At 38.6% G+C, this 23,219-nt stretch overlaps 3 protein-coding genes across 4 annotated transcripts; 2 read left to right on the top strand and 1 right to left on the bottom strand.

The window, feature by feature from the left end:
• Nucleotides 1-179: 179 nt before the first annotated feature.
• Nucleotides 180-3,103, top strand: LOC130748524 (60S ribosomal protein L5-like). Of its 2 annotated transcripts, XR_009022721.1 has the most exons (10): nucleotides 180-278; nucleotides 483-552; nucleotides 646-737; nucleotides 960-1,086; nucleotides 1,199-1,278; nucleotides 1,372-1,488; nucleotides 1,578-1,712; nucleotides 1,816-1,985; nucleotides 2,618-2,889; nucleotides 3,008-3,103. XR_009022721.1 is itself a non-coding variant. In XM_057601753.1 (9 exons), exons 1-9 carry the CDS (start codon nucleotides 276-278, stop codon nucleotides 2,730-2,732), a joined length of 909 nt encoding a protein of 302 aa, XP_057457736.1. In that variant the 5' UTR covers nucleotides 180-275; the 3' UTR covers nucleotides 2,733-2,933. The 2 variants fall into 2 exon arrangements, 1 of the variants encoding a protein (XP_057457736.1); XM_057601753.1 differs by lacking the exon at nucleotides 3,008-3,103 and having other exon boundaries at nucleotides 2,618-2,933.
• Nucleotides 3,104-5,574: 2,471 nt separating this feature from the next.
• LOC130748360 (glycosyltransferase BC10) lies at nucleotides 5,575-8,235 on the top strand. The gene is made up of 2 exons (XM_057601580.1): nucleotides 5,575-6,895; nucleotides 7,727-8,235. The coding sequence occupies exon 1, from the start codon at nucleotides 5,777-5,779 to the stop codon at nucleotides 6,875-6,877; it is 1,101 nt and encodes a 366-aa protein (XP_057457563.1). The 5' UTR covers nucleotides 5,575-5,776; the 3' UTR covers nucleotides 6,878-6,895; nucleotides 7,727-8,235.
• Nucleotides 8,236-18,897: 10,662 nt separating this feature from the next.
• Nucleotides 18,898-23,187, bottom strand: LOC130748359 (outer envelope protein 39, chloroplastic-like). Its single transcript, XM_057601579.1, has 11 exons — nucleotides 23,012-23,187; nucleotides 22,869-22,935; nucleotides 22,761-22,796; nucleotides 22,465-22,609; nucleotides 22,143-22,301; nucleotides 21,943-22,013; nucleotides 21,787-21,865; nucleotides 21,532-21,647; nucleotides 21,130-21,277; nucleotides 20,495-20,564; nucleotides 18,898-19,452 (listed from the first exon to the last, which is right to left on the bottom strand). The coding sequence occupies exons 1-11, from the start codon at nucleotides 23,043-23,045 to the stop codon at nucleotides 19,295-19,297; spliced, it is 1,083 nt and encodes a 360-aa protein (XP_057457562.1). The 5' UTR covers nucleotides 23,046-23,187; the 3' UTR covers nucleotides 18,898-19,294.
• Nucleotides 23,188-23,219: the final 32 nt, after the last annotated feature.

Raw genomic sequence — 23,219 nt, 5'->3', positions numbered from 1 at the left:
TAAAATTTATGATAATTTGTCCATATTTTAATAGTAAATATTTAAATTTAAATTTATATAATTAAAACTTTTTAAAACTATATTATGATCTTTTTTTGGGGGTCAAAACTATTACGATCCAAACACCTAAAAGAAAAAGCAGCTAAAAACAAAAGCCCAAAACCTATTGACCCGACCCACCCAAAACAATCCCATATAAACCATACTTGACAAACCCTAAATCCCTCTCAGCCTCTTTTCCATCACTGTCGGGAAGGCATCGAGCTGCAGCAACAATGGTGCGTATCTTCATCTTCATCTTCTGCTCTTACCCTCTCTGCAAATTTCACCATTTCGTTTTTCATCTGAATTTCATATCAGTCTTCATAGTCTGTTTCTCTGTGTGGAAAAATGGAGTGTTTCAATGCAGTGAATTCAGTGTTGTGTTATGTATTGGTTTTTGATTACAACATTGTTTTCATTTTCTCTATTTGGAACAATAGGTGTTCGTGAAGTCCCAGAAATCTAGGGCCTACTTCAAGAGATACCAAGTTAAGTTCAAGAGAAGAAGAGGTATTTATAGTTGTCTGTCTCTTCTTCTGCTCTGTGTTTCTGTATCATGGTATGCTCCATTTTTGATGATTCTGTTTGTTGGTAATTTGACAGAGGGCAAGACCGATTACCGTGCCCGGATCCGGTTGATTAACCAGGACAAGAACAAATACAGTACCCCAAAGTACCGTTTTGTTGTTCGATTTGTATCCTTATGTTGGCTTAGGCTTATGGTTATTTATTTAAGTTGCAGCATTTTAGACTCTGACCCATTATTTTATTTTCATCAAGACATGATTTAGGGGCTTGAAATGTATAATGTAGAAGTTATTTATGTAGTTTTGCATAGTCAATAGTACATAATCATGAAAATTGAAGTTATTTAGTCTATTGATGTTCTTCTGTGAGTACCTTAACCTTGTTGTTAGACAAACAAGGATATCACTGCACAAATTGTGTCTGCTACCATTGCTGGTGATATTGTTCTTGCTTCGGCATATGCTCATGAGCTTCCCCGCTATGGTCTTGAAATAGGCCTTACAAACTATGCTGCAGGTACTTTTGTTTATGAGAAAGCCCTTTCTCCCCTACCCTTTATTCATTCAACATTTTTATATGTTTATCTTGTGACTCTTGCTCATGTTTGAATATATTAAAATGTGGTCAGCTTATTGCACTGGACTCCTGTTGGCCCGTCGAACCCTTCAAAAGCTTGAGATGGATGAGGAGTATGAGGGGAATGTTGAGGTATCTATGGAGTTTCAATTCATTTCTAACTCTGCCACTCTTTATGTATATATCATTTTCTGTTTTATTAATAATTGGTTGTCTTTTTACCAGGCTACTGGTGAGGATTTTTCAGTGGAGCCTGCTGAGACTAGGAGGCCATTCCGTGCTCTCCTTGATGTTGGTCTTATTAAGACCACAACAGGCAACCGTGTCTTTGGTGCCCTTAAGGTACTCAATATTTTACTGCAAATCTGCAATGCTTATTGGTGGGAGGCTGGGAGCTTGTGTTAACATTGGTTGGATGTGATGGTTTACAGGGAGCTTTGGATGGTGGTTTGGATATTCCTCACAGTGAGAAGAGGTTTGCTGGTTTTGATAAGGAGAAGAAAGAGCTCGATGCTGAGGTTCACCGCAAATATATCTTTGGTGGACATGTTGCTTCCTACATGAAGGTATGAACAACAATTTTATTTTATTACATTTTTGTTTGAAGATTTTACTGCAATATGAAAAGTTCAGATATTCATGAGACGGTCTATTTAATATTTTCTGCAGACTTTGACTGAGGATGAACCAGAGAAGTACCAATCTCACTTTAGTGAGTATATCAAGCGAGGAATAGAGGCTGATGGACTTGAGGAACTCTACAAGAAGGTTCATGCCGCCATTCGTGCAGATCCCAGCACAAAGAAATCTGGGAAGCCAGAACCAAAGGAACACAAGCGGTGAGTCATTATTATATGTTACTTCTAGAAATATTCAGCTTTACTTTTATAAGAAAAAATATGTTGATATATGTTTCGTTGACATGAATATTATGTGTTTGTAAGATTGTAAGTGGAGGGGAATTGGAGGGACGGGAAGTGTGGGCTTAGGCTATTGATTAAAAAATAAGGCTAAAAAAGGCTTAGGCTATCGATTCTCTGATTACATAATTAGAATCACAGCTCTAGAGAAGTGGCAATAGATTGACTTACCTATAATCTTATGTTTTCTCTTGTCTAATATTTTGAATTTAGTATTGTGTCCACTTAGCTGCTTTCCTGTCATTGTTGGTTCTTTTTTCATTTTTAAATCAAGTATTGTCTGTTACAATGTAGAAGTCAACAGGGATCAGAAATGAGGGAAATTATGACAAGTTCCCTGTTGACTTAATTCTAATAAGTAATTTACAAATGAAGGAAATTTTATTATTTTACCCAAAAAGGTTTTTGCAAATCAAGGGACTTTATCTACATTCAGAGATTTTACAAGTGAAAAGAATTGAACTGAACTCTTTAATTTTATAAAAATATGATTCCGTTGAATTTTCAAATGCATCATTCAACCGAAGTATTTCTTTGTATCTTTTGTCCAGGTACAACCTGAAGAAGCTTACCTATGATGAGAGAAAGAACAAGTTGATTGCTCGCTTGCAAGCTCTCAACTCTGCGGCTGGAGAAGCTGACGATGATGATGAGGACGATGAGTGAAAGTGCGTTTCATTAAGAGAATCATTTTCTTGAAAATTTTGCTGCTTGTGTTAATTATTTCTAGTTAAAATTTTTGGATACTTTTCCATAGGTCTATTTTGGGTCAACTTTGTAAACCTGGATGGATTTTTAAACTTTATTTTCTGTTGTATGCAAGGTAAGTTCTTTACCATAGAATTTATCAGTCATCTATTGTTACAATTTTTGGTTGATGTTCCTGGTGGCATGCGTTTATTGCTTATAAAATAATATAAGCTGCGGATGTTTTACTGTAGGAATTATTGTTTGCGGTGCTGTCGGTGTTGGTTGAGGAATGAAACTTTCTCAATTAAGTAATGAAGTGTGTTTCCTACTATCATGTCTTTTTTCAAGATCACATGCGTAAAATCGCCTTATGTCTATTTCCTAATTGCACTAATACTAAACGATAACTCTGCGTGTAATCGCTGTAATGAGTTGGTAGAATTCGGATCATCTTTTCGCCTTATCTCTATTGTATGTTATTCCTGACCATGTCCCGTCTCCTTTAGTAAATGACACAATACCATGTGTTATTCGACTCTATTTTGTGGTGGATATGGAAATGACGTAATTATCATGTCTTTGATGAGCCAGTGTGTCATTAGTTTGTTCTTAGACATATCATGGTAGTTGTGCAAGTAAATGGGAATGTTTGGTGTACACCCTAACAACATGGGTGCCTCTTCTCATAGGAGGGTGAAATTAAATGTAAGTGACAAATATGTTCAAAGTCCGCGTCGAATGGGAGGGGTCGGAGTCCTTCTGTATCTTAATGGGCATTGACTTTTAGTTTTTTCCTGCAATGTTAGTGATGTCAATCATCTCCATACCGAGCTACTTGTTTTGGGCGAAATGTTACACCATGTTTGGGAGTTGTGGGATAAGCATATTGATTACGAATCATATTGTATGGAAGTTTTGGAAGTTGCTAAGGCATATTATTTTAAGTATCAAAAGCATGAGGAGTTATGTTTGAGATGCTATGTTTGCTCATATTCCTAGACAGAGCTACATGGATGCAAATGAGTTGGTTAGACAAGTTTCTAGAGATGACTTTCTTTTACCCATTTGGAGGTTTCCCCTCTATTCTTCCAAAAATTGAGCTACATGATGCTTTTGATTCTTTGCGGTAGTTCATGGTTCAAAGAGTATCTTCTTACACTGGTGTGATGTTATCATGACGGGGAGGTACCTACAAGGCACTCCGACACTTGAGTTAGTAAGAGACCATTGAGAGGGAAGCACCATGTCATATAAGAACAATAAAATATCAAATGAGCAATGCTTATGCAAATGAACGGTCAATCCTTTATTTATAGGTGTGACAAGGGTCGTAGCCGAGGTGTTGTGCCTTAATGAAGTATTTGTCTAAGTCTTCAAAGATAATCATTACTCAAGGGGATTATGAGTTGAACGAGATAAAACTCACTTCTAATTTGTCTATACAGACCATCTTGAAGCCCGCTCAGTTTGGATCCTTTGAGTTACCTGGAACATTATTGCGTCTCGTAGCCTTATTGCCCGATCGGAACACCCTCGTTCAACATCTATGTAAGAAATAGTCATTGTAGTTTCTTGTGTTATTTTCTCATGTAAAAAAGAAAACATTATGACAACAATAACAATCTTGCAAAAAAAGTTTTAACAAATAATTCATGAAAAGACAATTTCTAAGAAGCTGTGACTTTATTGAATATTGAGGGGTAATCCAAGTACTGATTAGATGAACATATGTGATGAGGTGTATAGCTAAGTGTGGTAAAGTGCTGACTAGGCTTAGTTGTTGTGATTAGTGGATTAGTGTTTACCCTAATTAGCAAATGAGTTTTGTAATTTTCTGTTTTGGTTGTTAGCCTTTTTGTATAAAGGCATGCATGTACACACTTTCATCTTCAATAATGAGAACACTTCATTCTCAGCTTGTTTCTCTCTCTACTTTTCTCTAAGTTCCAACAAATTGGTATCTAGAGCACGTTTGATCTAGGGTTTGTGGGTGAGAATCGTTTTCTCTGAGAATCAAGTTCTGCTGTGTGCACAAGCGAATCTTGATGTGATTTTCTCTGATATATTATTTGTATTTTTTTTACTTTTTATTAATACTAGATATTTTATTATAAAAACTAAAATATCATTGCACTTTTTAATTTCATAAATTAGCATAAATTAAAAATTAATTTGGTTTAGATTTTTTTTTGGAGAAATAATGTTTAAATTTAAAAACAAAAAATGGTATACAAAAATTATTTTAAAAACTAATTATTATATATAAACTTAAGTCAATTCTTAGTAGTTATTCAATTATCTTTATATTTCTATTTATAAGTGATAAAAACACCAAACCAATTATATTAAGGACATGTCTTCTATTTCAAAAAAAAAAAAGGACATGTCTTCTAGAATAAATTATGATTAAGCTTGTTATCGTTAACAATTATAACAAGAAAATCAGATTTATCGTTAACAAGAAACCATCTAATTGAGGTTTGTCGTTCCTCTATAATCACCAATACATAACCACCAAGGCATTAAAATCCATTAGTAACTTGCAATCATTATTAGTATTTTTTAGTGATAAATAACGTATCAAATTGATTTCATTACCATTGATTTCAAATTGAATTCCTTAAACAAACAAAGAAATTAAACGCCCTTCCATGTACAGTAACATCCAGAAGTTACAGTCTCCACCGTCAAACCCATATCAACTTGTAGATGTTTTTATTTATAAAATTTAAAAAGGACCTGAAAAGTCGAAAATACCCCGTACCCACTACCCTTCACCTTCAATCATCATCTTCATCTTCATCTTCATCTTCTTCTTCTTCCTCAAACCAAATCCAAATCTATTTCCCTCTCTCTGAACCAAACCAGAAAAACCATTCCCAAATCTCAAACCCTAACCCTAGAAAACCCTATGTACCATTGACACAACCACCACAATTCCAGACCACCACCACCACCACCACCATTCTCATTCCTCGCCGCGAGTGGTGGTAAAAACCCCTCAATTACCAAGAATCTCCATGTTCTCCTCCCCCTACCTCCTCACTTTCTCCCTCCTCCTCTCTCTCCCCATCCTCTTCTTCCTCGCCCCTCGCATCCTCCCTCCTCACCCTCACTCCCTCCCCATTCCCCCCTCCGATGAACTCGACGACGTTAACCTCTTCAACCGCGCCACCTCCTCCTCCTCCCACCCTTCCTCTTCCTCCACCACCAACCCTTCCAAATTCTTCCATCTCTCTTCCAAGAAGAAACCCACCCTCAAAATCGCCTTCCTCTTCCTCACCAACACCGATCTCCATTTCTTCCCCTTATGGGAGCTTTTCTTCAAGGATCAACCCACCAATCTCTTCAATATCTACGTCCATGCCGACCCTTCATCCAACGTCACGCGCCCTGAAAACCCCCTTTTCAAATTCATCCCTTCAAAACGAACCTACCGTGCCTCACCCACTCTCATCTCCGCCACGCGCCGCCTACTCGCCACCGCGATCCTCGACGACCCGGCGAACACCTACTTCGCTGTTCTCTCACAATACTGCATCCCTCTGCACTCGTTTTCCTACATCTACCATTCTCTCTTCGTCTCACCCACCTTCGATTTGACCGATCCGGAGTCGACCCACTTCGGGGTTCGCCTCAGGTATAAGAGCTTCGTTGAGATCATCTCCAATGGGCCGGAGCTATGGAAGCGTTACGTTGCCAGGGGTCGCTATGCGATGATGCCGGAGGTGCCATTCAACAGGTTCCGCGTTGGATCGCAATTCTTCACGCTCACGAGGAAGCATGCTTTGGTTGTTGTGAAGGATAGGACGCTGTGGAGGAAATTCAAGGTGCCATGTTACCGTGATGATGAGTGTTACCCTGAGGAGCATTATTTTCCCACGTTGTTGTCAATGGCGGATCCTGATGGATGCACCAAGTACACGCTTACTAGTGTCAATTGGACCGGGACTGTCAATGGCCACCCTCATACCTATCGACCGGCCGAGGTGAAGCCGGAGTTGATACAAGAGTTGCGGCCGTCGAAACACTCGGAGTCTTATTTGTTTGCTAGGAAATTCACCCCAGATTGCTTGGAGCCCTTGATGAACATTGCTAAATCTGTCATTTTCAAGGATTGAACAAAAAGTATCAAATTGGTAAGTTTTTTTTTTTCCTTTCTGTGTTCATCAATTTTTTAGTGTGATTTTGGTTTGCATTGGATGCAGTGAGTTGTGTTATGTGATTCATGGAAAAAGTTAGGAACTTAACTGACATCAAATTTGTTTGTAGCTTTCTATGTTAGGATCTGGGCATTTGATGCCTTTTTGATATGTGAATTTCTTCAAGTTTTTCATTTTGTTTGCATTCTCAAAATATTCCTGGTTTTGTTTACTTGCTTACTTGTTAGTTGGAACTTGGAATCAAAGCTAATTTTAGACTGACATTTGAGGGCTGTGGAATTTGGAAGGACTTTGAATTGCTTTTTAATATGTCATGTGTCTGAATGGATTTGTTCTTTCTTGTGAATGGGGTCTCTTGCTGTTTATGGAGCGTATAATTGCTTTTTGCATTTGTGGTGTTTGTGCTTTTGTGATGAGAAAAAGGTTTATGGCATCTTCTATTCTGAATGTCAAAAGTCATGCTAGTAGTTGGTGCTTTTATATGGTTGGGAGCCTGATAATCACTTATGCTGAGAAGCTAAGGTACCGTGGTTTGGATTGTATGTCCACGGTCAATCCAAACACATATTCTTTATGATGTAAACTAGAGTGGATGATCAATATTTGGGCAAGCCTAACCTAAAGCATTATGCATAAGGCATTTCCTATCTGCCTTTTGAAGATATTTTCTTGATTGTTTCTGTTTGTTAGTTTGCTCTTATTTCCTCACAGCACTTGCCAATCCTGCTGTGTTTCAAATTTTTTTTATCAACTTCTGTATGAGACTGCAGTTGAAATAACTTGTTCAATCAAAATTTGTTCTTGCAGGCGGAAAATGTCAGCAAAGAGATTAATGGCAAGTTGATGCTTGCTGTTGCTGTGGGGTATATAGTTTGAAGAGATTTGAACAGCTCACACTCTATATAACCTGGAACTCTCAGATAGAGAGGCTCCATATTTACACGAATGAGGAACCGAAATAGAAAACAGAGAAATAGATAGACACCTGCATGAGTGGAAAAAGAAAGACAGGTGCGTTAGTCAAGTGTATTATTTCATTTGGTGCAAGTTCTCAAGTAATTTGCCTTAGAAGATTGTGTAGGTAGTTTTGTCTTTTGTGAGATGTTTTTTTGTGTGTACATATACGAGTCTTGTAACAACATTAGTAAAGAGCTCTACAATGTTTACCACTTTGGGATAAAACATGAGCTGTTGCCTAAACATGAGGCAACAGTGACTGTAATATTAAAAAAAGATCTGGTCACATTTGGCCAATTCAATTTCTTCTCCATTCGGCTATTGGATATCCTTTTGCAAATTCTTATTCTGTTTCCTGATTCCTTTGGTGTTTGGCCCTACTTTTTCTTTTGTTCTTTCTGTGCATTTCTATTAGTCTGTTCTGTGATCCCTTTCTTCCGTGGAAAGTATATGACAGTGCTTTATTTTCATTGTGCTAGTGCATGTTTGGGATATCCTTCTAAAATTGATTATCGGGAGAACTTTTCTGAGTAACTTAACTTCTGGGTTTCAGAATTAATTTTGAGGAAAATTAAGTTAATCTAAACATGGAAGCAGCAAGCTAATAACACAGTTAACTGTTTAAAATTATGGGACACTTCAATCAAGTGTATGTTTGGAAATCACTCTACTAGCATCTTTGGATCATCATTCCTTTCCCCAGAATTAATTTTGAAACACAGAAGTTATTCATGTAAGTTTTACCCTATAATTGATTCTGTTGTATCAAATTGTAGAAGAGATTCCAGACATACATTACAATTGATTCTGACAGCGAGAGCTCAGTGAGTAGTTTATGATCTAAGAATTGAATCTAAGAAGCTTCTTGAGACTTGGTGGCAAAAAAATAAAAGCATCTTGTAGCTTCAAACAAGTGTCTGGTTTTCTATATTGTGTTTGGTTACTTTCATTGGTCAAAATCATCTTTGAAGGCCTAGGAATGATTTTGGTTTCAAAATCAATTTTATGGATCATTTACAGAGAATAGTTTCTGCTGCAATTAGGGATGGCAGAGAAGCCCGAACCCATGGGCACCCGACCCGACCCGACCCGATTTCTTGGGTGAAAACCCGAGTTAAATGGGTTCGGGTTCGGGTTCGGGTTTTACCCGATCACTTTCGGGTTCGGGTTTGGGTTTGGCCAAACCCGCACCCGAACCCTACCCGAACCCGGATCTGTATAAGTGAAACCTAAGTATTCTGCTTGTGCAATACAATATATGCAGCATCTTGCATATTAATTTAACAGTAACATGGCAATTACAATGTTACATTACATAATATAGCTCTCTTCACAGTCTTTTTCAGGTCGGGTTTCCGAGTTCAACTGTTTGTTTGAGGTTGTGTGCGGGTGTGGGTACGGGTCGGGTGAACCCGAAACCCAATGGGTTCGGGTGTGGGTTTAAGTTCACCACCCATTTCGGGTTCGGGTGCGGGTGCGGGTGTGGGTTTTTGATTTCGGGTTTGGGTTTGGGTTTGGCAAAACCCGCACCCTACCCGACCCATTGCCATCCCTAGCTGCAATTTAAAATCAATTCTTACTGAATGTGATTGACTCGATTGAGCTGTGAAAAAGTAAATACTAGATATTTTATTCTAAAAACTAAAATATCATTGTACTTTTTAATTTCATAAATTAACATAAATTAAAAATGAATTTGGTTTAGATTTATTTATTTATATTTTGTGAACAACTTAACATAGAAAAAAATGTTTAAATTTAAAAACAAAAATGGTATAGAAATTTTATTTTAAAAACTAATTATTACTAGTATATTTTAAACTTAAGCAATTTTTAGTAGTTATTCAATTATGACTTTGTATTTGACTTTAAAATCATTTTTAGTACTATAGCTAATTTTATCAAATTATCTACCAAAAAAAGCTAACTTTATCAAATTAATTTTGAAAATAATGATACAAATAGTTACTAAATTTGGGCATGAGCAATGATAATCGTAGAAACTAAATAAGGTAGGCAACACTACAACACATGTTTAGTTAGTAAGGGTGGAACACTTTCTCTCAAATTATTGTGTGTCGTTTTATTTGTTCGTTATCATTTGTCAATGTGAGAATTGTATTGATGACTAACTTATAACTAATGTGAGACCTCAAAGACATGCTCAGGTAAGTGGTGATGACTGAATCCAAATTCATTTATTAATCAAATAAAACTACTAGATAAGGTAGTACCTTGTTGACAAGTAGTACCTTGCAAGTTGCGACAAATTTGTTGTTGTCGGTGCTCTTCATGAATATTTAAAGGGGTCCCTCAGTACGATTTTGGAGTGGTCACAACCCCACACGAACACAGTTGGCTTCCATGTTTCTTTCTTTGATCTTCTTTGACATGTCTGTTACGTGTACTCACTAAGCTCAAACAGTCATTGCTGATAAAAAAAAAGGCAAAAAGAAGAAAAAAACTAAGCTCAAACAGTCAACATCTTACTTTGGATGTTTTTGTAAGTTGTAACCCTTATAATTAAACCTCTGGCATATGTTTCATTTTACTTTCAAATTCCATGTTTAGTTTTGGTTTCTATGTTTATCTGATTGTTTCATAGTATATGGTAATTTCAGGGTGATATAAATTGATAATCAAACTCAACTTGCCTCTGAGAAAATCACGGTTGTTGGCTAGTTGAATGAATATTTGAATGCACTTAGCCACCACCGTATATGTTAAAATTCAATAATACAATGAACCAGGACATAGGCTCTTTAATAATTAAAAAAATATGCATAAGAAACAAGAAGGGGAAAGAATAATTTTTGTATTTTTTATGGCTTTTTGCCGGCGTTGAATTCCTCATCGCTGAAAGAAATATATGGCACATTGGCACTATCGAGGTATATGTCGTCTTTCACCTTCCTGGAAACAGAAGCAATTGATCAATGGAGATGGTTTGTCCCATTACTTCCTCCGTTCCTAATTATGTTGATTTTCATAAAAGTATTATTTATTTTCCTATATCACCCTTTAAAATATATTTTATCTTTCTTCATTTATTGTTTCTGTAAGTATATTTCTTGAAAAAACATTAATTAATGCTCTCTTGAAATTCTAAGTGGACAGATAGATAGGAACAAATTTTTTGTTTCTTTAAAGTGGACAGTTAATAAGGAACGAAGGGAGTATTATCTAATAATTGAACCTTTTTGCACAAGAGAGACGTCACTCATATATTTTTATCTTTTAGTCCATATATTTGAGTTGAATTTGAAAGTTCTTTCATCTAATTTAACTCTTTTATTCATTTTAAAAAAAGCTTTGTAACCCAAAAAAAGGAGTTTTTTCTTTGAAATATATGCTAATATTTTTTTGATACATCGAAAAAATAAACACAAACGTCCAGGGTTGATTACTGGACTTCTCCATCTCTAATCCACATGTCCACAACTCTTACCATTTAAGCTATCATTTGAACACAAATATATGCTAATATGAGTTGAAAGTGTATCCAAATACACCCTAAAAAGTATTTAAAAAAAATGACGGATCCATTGACTCCAGAAGTAAGTTGACTCCAAATCTCAACCCTTGATTTTATTAAAAACTAAAGGTTAAAATTGATACTTAAAAACTCTCACGTGACCCTTCTCTTTGTGTTTTTTTTTTTGAAACTGGATAATATATTGAAATCAAAGCGCCATAGAGGCTAAAACATCTGAAGTCACCAAAAGGTCCAATTCCTGGGGAACCTCCTCAATCCAAACAACGTTGGAAAATTTTGAGGAGTTCTTAGCCAAGAAATCAGCCACAATGTTACCGGAACGACGAACAAAAGAAAGCTCAAAACTAGTAAATAAAGAGACCATGTCTCGTCAATCATTCAAGAGAGAAAATAAATAAGAATCCCCCGGCCTATTCTTCTTCCAAGCCTCAAAAAGTTGAAGACAATCCGTCTCTAAAACCACCCGGAAGAAACCAAGGTCCTTAGCCAAAGATACGCACCAACGGAATGCTAATGCTTCAGCCATAAGAGCAGAAGGTGCACTCATAAAACCAAGAGCAGCTGCCGCCATCACCTCACCATTGTGGTTCCTAGCTATCATACCAAACCCAGCTTCACTAGCTGCTGTCCACGAGGCATCAAAGTTGAGCTTGATGGTGTTTCCAACCGGTCTGCGCCAAGTTATCCTGAGCTCCTCTACACGAGTTGGACTGGACTCTGCATGATCGCTGCTGCCCGCACACTCCAGCGCTGGAACACGATGCAGCAAAGCCTCAAAGCTTGCTTGGACCCCATGATGCACAAGATTATTCCTCTGCTCCCAGATTGCATATATCAAAGTCAGGCCATAGTTAATTACCTCTGGGTCATCGGTCTCAAATAACTGTTGAAAATAACTTGCGGGCTCATCTCCTTCCCGGAATCTCAGGTTCAAAGGCGAAGCAAACCACCACCGAAGCACCACGGGACATTGGAACAGCACATGAACTGTTGTCTCCTCTGACCCCAAGCAAAAAGGACAGCCCTCGTCAAGCTCCAATCCTCGCTTTCTCAAGGCTTGACGCACGGGTAAGATATCAAGCGTTGCCCGCCAAGCCACCTCCTTCACGCGTGGTAGAACCTGAGCCTTCCACAGAGATCGCCAGAAGCGTTTGTGTTGGTCACGTCCTCTTGCATCAGAATGTGAGGAAGGGGATGCCGCATTCTGGGATCGATGCTGCCGCACAAAATCAAACCAGTTTTGGTGGTGTAGGTCCCATCGGTTGTCAAGGGCCAAAAAAGGACATCCGGTAATGGACGCAATGGTAGAGGGATTGACATGATCTCCTTGGCTGTGGGGGGCCAGAAAACCAACTCAATGAGATCTCTATTCCATACCTGCACATTATCAACAAATAAATTTGACACAAAATTTAAGTTAGCAAGTTGTGCCATGTCTTCCCGATATATCAAAGGATATCCCCTTGGAAGCCAACTATCCTTCCAAATATCAATCTTTTTTCCATCACCAACTCTCCACCGAGCAATTACCTCAAACACCCAAGATGTGCGAAAAATGCTCGTCCAGACATAACTAGGACGGGCATGCTTCTTTGCTTCTCTTAGAGGGACATGAGGGTAATACACAGCCTTTAACACGCGCCCCAATAGGGACTCAGGTTGCTTCTGAATGCGCCACCAAGTTTTTGCAACTAGAGCTATGTTAAAAGCTTTGAAATCTCGAAAGCCAATGCCACCAGCAAACTTAGATCGACACAACGAGTCCCAGTTGAGCCAATGAATACCCCGCCTGGAGGCTTCACCACTCCAATAGAACTTGCTGATCATGCGTTCAATATCTGCACATAAGCCATCAGGTAAGAGAAAACATGACATTATATAAGCAGGAATTGCTTGAGCAACCGCTTTAATAAGGACCTCTCGACCCGCCCGGGAGAGAGATTTTTCCTTCCAACCTTTGAGTTTCTTCCAAACTCTTTCTTTGACAAATTGGAATATTTGGGTTTTGGACTTACCAATAATGGTAGGAATTCCCAAGTATTTGTCATAGCTATCCACTGCCTTCACACCCAAAAGCATTTTAAGCTCATTGAAACGGGAACTAGGCACATTGCGGCTACATGATAGCATTGATTTGTCAAAATTTATGACCTGTCCAGAAACTCTCGCATAGGTAGCAAGGACCCTTAGGACCGCTTGAGCTTCATCCATAGTGGCTTTAGCAAAGACCACACTATCATCTGCAAAAAGAAGATGTGAGATAACAGGTGCAGATGGGGACCGAGCAATTTTAATGCCATGAAGAGTTGAGGCTTCAATCTCTTTTTGAATCAATGCAGAGAAGACCTCCCCACAAAGAATAAATAAGTACGGAGACAAAGGATCTCCTTGTCTTAAACCTCTCCCCGGATCAAAAGGAACCTGGGGATTGCCATTCAGCATGACCTGAAATTGGACCGAGGTTACACAACCCATAATGAGAGATATCCAGGTAGTGGGGAACCCCATCTGCACAAGGACACTCTGTAGAAACGGCCATTCGACCCTATCGTATGCCTTGGACATATCAAGCTTTAAATCCATCATGCCATTACGGCCCGACATCTTTTTCTTCATCAGATGGAAACATTCATATGCCACAAGTGCATTGTCAGTGATCAAACGACCCGAAACAAAAGCACTTTGGGTGCCAGTAACGATATCAGATAAGACAAGTTTAAGTCTATTAGCAATCGTTTTTGTAATAATTTTAAAAAGAACATTGCACAAGCTAATAGGTCTAAAATGGGTTGCATGAATCGATTTCTTTATCTTTGGAATTAAGACAATGAGAGTACTATTAATCATACCTGGAGAAATACTGTCATTCAACACCTGAAGGCAAAAATTAGAGACTTCCTCTCCAACTATATGCCAGAATTTTTGGAAAAAAAGCGTCGGAAGGCCGTCAAGACCTGGGGCTTTTGTCGGGTGCATATTAAATATTGCATCCTCGACCTCCTCCCTCCCAAAGGGGGTATTCAAAATGGCCAAGTGGCCCTCAGAGAGACGGTTAGCCACCAAACTCGTGGCTGCCTCTATATCGGAAGGGTTCGACGTGCTGAAAAGCTGAGTGAAGTAGCCTGTCAACACCCTACCAATATTAATTCTATCAGTCCATTTCCTGCCATCATCATCAAAGAGCTCATCTATTGAGTTCCTCTTCTTCCTCTGGGTTGCTTTTTGATGAAAGAATTTTGTGTTCCGGTCCCCATGCTTCAACCAAGAGGCCCGCGAGCGCTGGCTCCAAAGAATCTCCTCTTGCTTCAGCAAATTTTCCAGCTCTAATTCTGTACTGCGCATCTCAGCCACTACTGTTTCAGTTTGGACACTTTGTTGTAATGTTTGCAGCTGAACCTTCATATCTGAGACTTTCTTGGGAATTGCACCAAATTTCTCTCTCCCCCAAGAGTGTAAAGCTGTGCCTACACTTGTCAGCTTGCTGGAAAGATCGCCTTGTTCCCCAGACCAAACCTCAGCCACTATCTCTGCACACTCATTGCCGTCTTGCAACCAAACTTCTTCAAATCTAAACATCCTTGCCTGACGACGGTTAACCTCATGCCCTTGTTGACCACAAGAGACGAGGATCGGATTATGATCTGAATGGATGCGAGCTAAATGATTAATCTCAACAGCTGGCCACAAGGCCCTCCATGCGGAGTTGATAAGAGCATAATCAAGGCGCTCCTCAATGGACACTGGGACACTTCTTTTATTTGACCATGTGAAACGGTAGCCCGAGTAACCTGCATCCTCCAGTCCGCAATCTGACATAGTCTGGCCAATAGTTTGAAGGTGAAGCAAATCTACTGGATCACCACCCAATTTATCGGACGGGCTCAATACGTCATTAAAGTCACCCAGGCAAATCCACGGTGTTGCTGCTGGAGGCTTTAACCGCTGAATTAATTCCCAAGTGCGATGCTTATTCTGCGCCTGTGGAAAACCATAAACTGCAAGGATCTGCATTCTGGACTCCACCTGTGGGTGGTCCACCATACAAAGAATATGGTTTAGTGAGCCATGAGCCACCCGGACCTCTGTTTCATCGTTCCACAGCAAACAAAGACCTCCTGCCCTAGACTTACCTGTACCTGCACAATCTATCGGAAATAAATTAGAAAAACCAAAAGAATATCTCATACCAAACATTTCCTGAGCTGATCTACGTGTCTCCGAAAGAAAGACCACGTCGGGAGCTTCTGAAGAAATAAGATGTTTGACGGCTTGAACTGCCCCTGGGTTCCCAAGCCCTCGGCAGTTCCAAGCTATAAGTTTCATTGAGGTAGGCGGGACTGCCCAGCAGTCTCCGCCAATCCCAATCCATTATCAGAGCTAATCTTCTTGAGAGGGGGTGTGGCCCCCGTGCCTGAGCGATCTGGAGCAGAAGATGAACTCCCTGACCTCTTCCTTTGCCATCTGATTTCCTTCTTGTTGGAACCCGGGGATGTCTTTTTGTTGCTACCACGGTGATTACTAGGTTCTTCATGAATCACCTTGGCTTGCTGATCGGTTGTGGGTGGATCTTCAAGAACAACATCATCACCTCGGTTTCCCTCACCATATTCAGCATTAAGATTCTCCTGTTCGGTCACTGTGTAGCCATCATATTCCCCAAAGTCTGCATCTTCCCCTGCATCCTCGTTAGAGCCACCCTTGCGGTCATGAGTCGCGGGGTGCGTTGCAGTTTTCTGGTTCCTCGGACGCGAGGGCCTGTCACCACCCCCTCTGAGTTGAACTCCACGATCCCGATCATCTTCCTCTGCCCGTAATCCACCAAAAGGAGGGCTCTCATTGGGAGCAAGAGGGCCTTGGTCACCGTCCCTAGCCACATGATCCAGGAAACCGCAAATGAAGCAATGCTTATGCAATTTCTCATACTGGAAATATACCTCAAGTTGGCCACCATTGTCTGACGTCAGTACTTGTCCCCGGCGCAAGGGAACAGTCACGTCCACCCAGACTTTGATGCGAAAGTAAGCACCCAGCCGATTGTTACCTCTTCTGTCTGTCGTAATGTACCCTGCGAACGCCCCTCCAAGAGCCTTAGCTACTTGCTCTGATCAGCAGCTATATGGCAGATCGAAGACCCGAATCCAGAAAGGTAAGCGCACTAGAGGAACCTTTGTAGGAGGGACATTAATATCCAATACTTCCAACACCACAGAGAATCGATTGAAAGTCCATGGACCAGCCTGGAGGACCCTGTCACGATCAATTTTTGAAGCGAACCGGAAAGTGTAAAGGTTCTCTTCCACCTGGCGAATTTCCACGCCATTACGTGTTTTCCAGAGGTCCTGGAAAACGTTCCGGAAAGTGTGATCCATAAAAGGTTCACGGCACAGCAACTTGCCAACGAGCCACACATCTTTGCCTAGCCTCGGACTGATCTTCAGCGTTCCCAGATTGATCGCCTTTGTCTCAGACCCGGAGAGGACCACTTTCTTGCCTTTGTCCATCGTTAATCAGAAGACTGATCAAGGGACCTTGATTTGGAGAAAACCAGAAAAAACTGTAACAGCACTTGCTAAGGGTTGCAAAAGGAAGGTACGTAAAGCACGTATGAGAGGAAGAATATTATTGTGGGCAATGATTAGTGGAGACCGCCGTCATGGAGGCGCTGAAAACTTTGCCACCGCATGGCTAAACCCTAGGGGAGCCCTTCCCATTTATATAATCATTATAAAACTCTTCTCTTTGTGTTTCTTATTCGTTCTTTAATTTGTACGAGCCCTTGACAATTGAAATATAAATCAAGAAAAACCTAGATCAATTATAAAATTTGGGTTAAAAATGATGATTTAACATATTATAAAATTTGCATCAATTACATCGTAATCTCGATAACAATGTTTGGCCATACATATAAACATGAAAAACTTAATCCTAATAACCACAACGGTTAACACCTCAGATAAAAGGGGAGAGATAAATAAATGAGATTAATTTCTATGCCGACGGTGTAAATAAGTTTTACACAATCATTCAATCACATTCCTTTATTTTGTTATTTCACAATTAAATTTGAATTTAATAATATCTAAAATAAAAAATGGAAGGTTGTGATTGAATGATGATGTAAAACTTTTTACACCGTTGATGTATAGAAATTAATCTCTAAACAAATAGAGGAACCTCCCCAACTTAATCTGCCTCATATGTGTTTCTTCTGATTCGTCTCTCTCTCACTCATTTAGAGGATTGTGTAATCCTACTCTAATTAATTACTAAAATATGAATTTAAAAATTCATAATTATTTGACATGACATGATGTTTATTACCCTAAACAATTAATTATTTGTCAATGAGACATGATGCATTGCAAAAATTTACTTTGAAAGGAAGTGTTAAAGGAATTCCATAAATATACATTTTTTTTTAGTAAGCTCCATAAATATACATGAAGTGAAGAAATCTGTAAATGATGATAAAGATGTCCATGGACATAAAATGGTAGCTCACATCTCTAAGATGACAATTTCCACCTGAAGATAGGAAATTGGGGCCTCGACCTTGGGAAAATTTTCCCCGTGGGGATGGGGACGGAAATCCCCCCGATAAGAATTTGGGGACGGGGATGAGGATCACTCTCCCTGCCCTGTGGAGGCCCCGCCCCGTATATATAAGTTAAAATACAATAACACACTTATAAATATTGAATTATTTACGATACAAATTTCACTTTTGGATGAGTTGAACGCTCAAGAGAATATTTAGGGTGTTGAACTTCATATTTTTTTATGAGTTCAATGTTGTACTTTACGTTTCAAACTGTTATTTTGTAGACTTCACACATTGTGTGATTAATTTTATTTACTATTATTTAAACTTTATTATATATTTATATTGAATTTGATGTAGTTGCGTTGTCGCTTGTGGTCTTTAATTCATTGCATAAACTTGTGTATTTTGTATACTTATTTTAAATTTTTAATGAGATGTTAGAGATCTCCGTAGGGACTTGTGGGGAGATGGGAAATGGGGATAGGGTGAAAATTCACCCCACCGCGGGGAATAGGAATGGGGATAGGGACGGAGACAAAAGAGATATGGGGATGGGGAGCGGGAAGGCACTCCCCGCCCCCGCCCCGTACGGGTGCCATCCCTACATATCAGCCTTATGCCTTCTCTAAGCACCAAATTAATTAGCATCAAGAAACTGAAGGGTTGTTAGTCTAGCTATTGGATCCATCTCCCAATAGCCTAGACCCATGTGCATCTGAAAGGTTGTTAGCTCTACCAAAGCTTCCTACACCAATGCCTGTTATACCAAATCATGGCTATTCTGCTAGGAGAAGGATCCAAGTAAGGATCAAATGTGAATATATTAGCTTGCCTAGTAATCTCTTTAGTAGATGTAGTTTGATTATTACTTAGTAATCATAATTTCACTGACCTCGTATATTCAATTTTTTAAATGGTAGAAATGTAACCCAAGTCCAAACATGCACCATAGACTCTTTTCCTAGCTTGATTACAAAGTTAAAAGAATACAATCTTATCTCCTTTAGATTGAAGGCAATTTACAAAAAATAATCAATCTTTCTGCACCCATTTACCAAAAACAAGCCTCACAAAAATGCCAATAAAATTTCCAACGATCATGAACTATAAGAAAAAGAATATAGCAAAGATTTCTCTCTCCACATGCCAAATATACTGTGGAGTTAGAAAAAAAAAAGAGTGCAGTTCATACAATAGATGAGGCTGTGAATTGTATGACAAAATATTGGAGCTTCTGTTGCTTCCCCATTCCATCTCCCATATGAGTATAGGACTTTGTCACGTTATGATGAACTGCAGATAAATAGGAAAGGATCCGTGGAGTCGTGGACTATAGGAATGCACTAGAGTTCTGCAACTTCTTGGTATAAGGATCTCATGAAGCAAGGTTGCTGAGGCCAAAATAGAGAGTTTTCTGCTGAAACGCATTAACGGCATAATCAACTTGGAAATGACCAAACTGTGATTTAAATCGAAGTCCATATCCCAATCCAACACCAGATCCGGGTTTACCTTGCCTCAAGGCTGGATTTCCTGAATTTTCAAGGGATCAACACCATGAGAGCACATTTGATAATTGATATGGTTTTAGGCTAGAGACTTAAAAATTATGTGCAGTGAGCCTAAACATGATCAAGCAGTTCAATTTAAGATAATAGCATAGCAAAGCAAACCAGCAGCTATGAAAAACACAATATGTCAATGAAAACACAGCAACTTGTCACTGGAATATAATGGCTGATGTTGTGGCATAAGGTACCCAACTCATCATAAAACTCTGACGGAACTCTAAATATCGAGGAACATTTTGGCCACAGCTCTATGTTCCTTACAATAATAGCCCTTATTTTACCACACAAAATGGTCCTAGAGACTTCTTCAACAAGAATCATTTACTCAGTTCTTGTTGGCCTAGCCTACCTAAGCTCCCTTTTCCCACTAACTCAATAAAATGGAGCTTTTATGTAGACTTGAACAAGTCAATACTAGAATACATGAAAGAACTAAACTGAATGTCTCCTACCACAGAAAAGTTCAATTTAAAATTAAGCAGAAGCAAAATTTGTTCTCAGAACTTCATGTTCACTGGTCAAATTTTGGATGACTCCAGTGTTTCAATTAACATTCCCCAGTGCAAAAAACTCTCCACACCCCAATCAACCTTTTTTTTTATTTTGTTCTTCGAATACCACTATCATAATTGTAAATATTTCACCCACCTTGACGGTAATAGATAGACTTTTGAATGTACTACATAAATCAACTTCATAAAAAAAGGTACTACATGAAACAAGTGACTTTTAGTCAGAGAAAGTTTTATTTCGGTAATCAATTTCAATTTGGTAAAGCATGAAATCAGAAAAATCTGAAGCAAAAGAACCCTATCTCAAGAACTTGCCTCACTGAACAAACAAATTTAACTAAGTCTCCTCAGAAGACAAAAAATGTAACGCTTATTTATGCTAAAAGTTGTAGATACATCATATAAATATTAGCAAGATAATCAAGAAAGAGAACATTAAAAAATTTGGAAGTAATTTGAGTATCTGATTCTGAGCAGAATGATATTGCTCACCAGGTACAAGATGACCAGTCCGCAAGTCTGTTCCGCAATCCAAGAAAATGGCACCTTCTAACATCTTAGTCTGTGTAAAGAAGACATCAAGTAGTTTAGTAAAGGCTAGGAATACTTAGCAATAAAAGATCTCAGGAATTACAATCATATACAAGGAATTTCTAGTTGTAACTTGTGGAAGCATAGTGGGAGGGAAGGATAGACTGACTCGGATACACTGGATAGGATTCATTTCCAAAGGCTCATGAGAAAAAAAAAATTGATCTCTTTTAAATCAGTAATGAGGAGAAAAGTGAAAGTTTCAACATAAATTATAACCTAACAATTCTACATTTATCAAGGAAGATATTACACTTAATATTAGGTCTTCAAACATGAGATGCCTGATATTACAAACTATAGTTGTAAAATCAGTTCTTCCCAAAGATTGTGAGCATGAGGTCGTCCCTACCAATATCTTACTAGACATAGCAGGAAGTGATATTCAAAAAAGAAAAAGAAACTTCAAGGAAAGCAAATTCTTCAACAAAGAAAGATTCGTTTGGCATAATAAGAATATTCAAGGGGAAAATGTTACATATCTGTCCAATTTAACATTATAAGATCGCAGTTCGTAAAGCTATTGAAATACATACCAAAGGGAGCGTCAGTTCACTGTTAGCCACCAAACATGATCTCCCAGATCCAACAGCTCCTTCACCATAGCCTCGCACACTCCCAAGCCCTCCAACGGAAAATGCTTGGTAAGGAGCCATGTCCCCCACAATTGAACCACCTGTAAGTCTGTTGGAAGAAAAGGTAAGGATGATAGTGAAAAAAATGACATAGTCAAAGATAACTGCTTGTCAAACAAAACAAGAGAAAAACGAAAATAGGGGAATTGAATTTCAGGTTAATCGTAAAGTTTGTATCAATGTGTTATATATCTGAATCCAAGCACTGAATTTTAATATAAATCCTGCTCCACATGGTTGTTTCCCTAATAGCGGAGTCAAACAGAAAACTTCTATCTTCTTAAACTGCTAGAAAATACCAACCTTGTTAAAAGAAATGCTGGTCCAAGTTTGACTCCCTTTGAAGCAACGAATTTAAATCGGTTGAAAAGTATCCACTTGGAAAGAACTGGAATACCTTGTTCTATTTGAAGATTAAACTGAAAAGACCAGGCATTCAGTCAGTGGAATACATATGCAACTAGTTCATTTGTGATAAAAAAAAATGCAACTAATTGATTCACAACCATATAAATAGGAAGTAAAAAGCAAGGTGAAAAAAAGAGTATATCTTATTACATGAAAAAAGCTACGGTCATTTGCCTTGGCAAATCGAGATTCTTGCTTTAACACTACCATACTGTCATGTGTACTGCCACTGCACAAGCAATGTACATCATATGGTCAAAATCAGGTTAATATTTTGAAAACTGCAATACTAGAATTCTTGACTACCTGCAAGTCAGAGGAAATCCATCATAATCTCTACTTATAGCACGACCATCATCATTCAATGGACGAACATGCTGCATGATTGTTTACAATGTCAGTTTCCACTTTGCCTATAAACCAAATCAGAGGGTAATGCAAAACAAGGAAGCACATGCACACTGTGCTTTGATGTTATGTCAATTTCATGAAAAGTGAAGCTGAACCTCGAATTTTATGCTGGTTGTGCTGCTCCATTTTGTACTCATAGGTTCCTTCAGGTCCAGCCCCACTGATAATTTAGATAAATTTACACCTCCACTTCCAGATCGGGAGAAATTGTTTATAGGGATACCATGAACTGCAATCTCAGGTGAAAGAGAATGCTGAAAGAAGAAAAAGGACGAGACTATAAGATTCTGCAATAAAATTTTACTCAAATTTGTAGGTTTCACAAAGAAAAATCCATTGAACATAAGTTTATTGTACAGCCTGGCCTAGCATAATTTCTCATAGCATAGAATAAAATGATAGGAAAGTACAGTCTACCTGCAATACAAAAGACTGCTGAGCAAGCCATTCTGGACGCGGCCTTCTATAAGCGACTAAGATATTTGAATCATATAAACCCTTGTCCCATGAAACATCAAGCTTCTCACTTCCACCAAATAAGTTTGGGTGCTTGATGCAGAGACTAATCAGAAAAAAAAAGTAGAACTATTCATTACACAATTCTAGTAGAACCAATACCCTCATCTACAACCCAATGCATAACACCAAACCAAGGTCCTATTCCATCCAATAATAATAATAATAATTAAAAAGAAGCAAACTGAGAATCTTACCTCCCAATGACCAGTCTAAGAGGATTTTCATAACTCCTATTAGAGGAAAACAGAAAATGATTAAACACAAATTAAAAATAAAAATAAAAAAAAAGAGTGAGTTGGAACCTGAGGGTAGGAAACATCAAAGAAGCACAGAGCTTGTGAGTGAAATCAACATTAACATCAATCTTGGCTGTAAAACATGGTGAATGCAATTGAGTGAGTAAAGCAGCAAAATGAAAGAAATTGAAGAAGCTATATCTTCTAACCTTTGCCAGCATGGATGCTCTTCTGAGCTCCCATCCCATTAAAAATGCAGCATCAACCATCAAATTCACAAAATCTGGAACCAAACACAAGAGACCCCAACGTTTTGAAATACTATTATACTAGAGAGAGAGAGAGAGACATTGGCAACGACAGAACAATTCTGTTCGTAGCTTCCAAATTGTGTTATCCCTTTTGCTTCTCCGCACT

The sequence above is a fragment of the Lotus japonicus genome, chromosome 3 (assembly GCF_012489685.1).
Source record: "Lotus japonicus ecotype B-129 chromosome 3, LjGifu_v1.2".
NCBI classification, from domain to species: domain Eukaryota; kingdom Viridiplantae; phylum Streptophyta; class Magnoliopsida; order Fabales; family Fabaceae; genus Lotus; species Lotus japonicus.
Note: the sequence above shows the minus strand (reverse complement) of the source record. Positions and strands in the feature narration are given on the sequence as shown.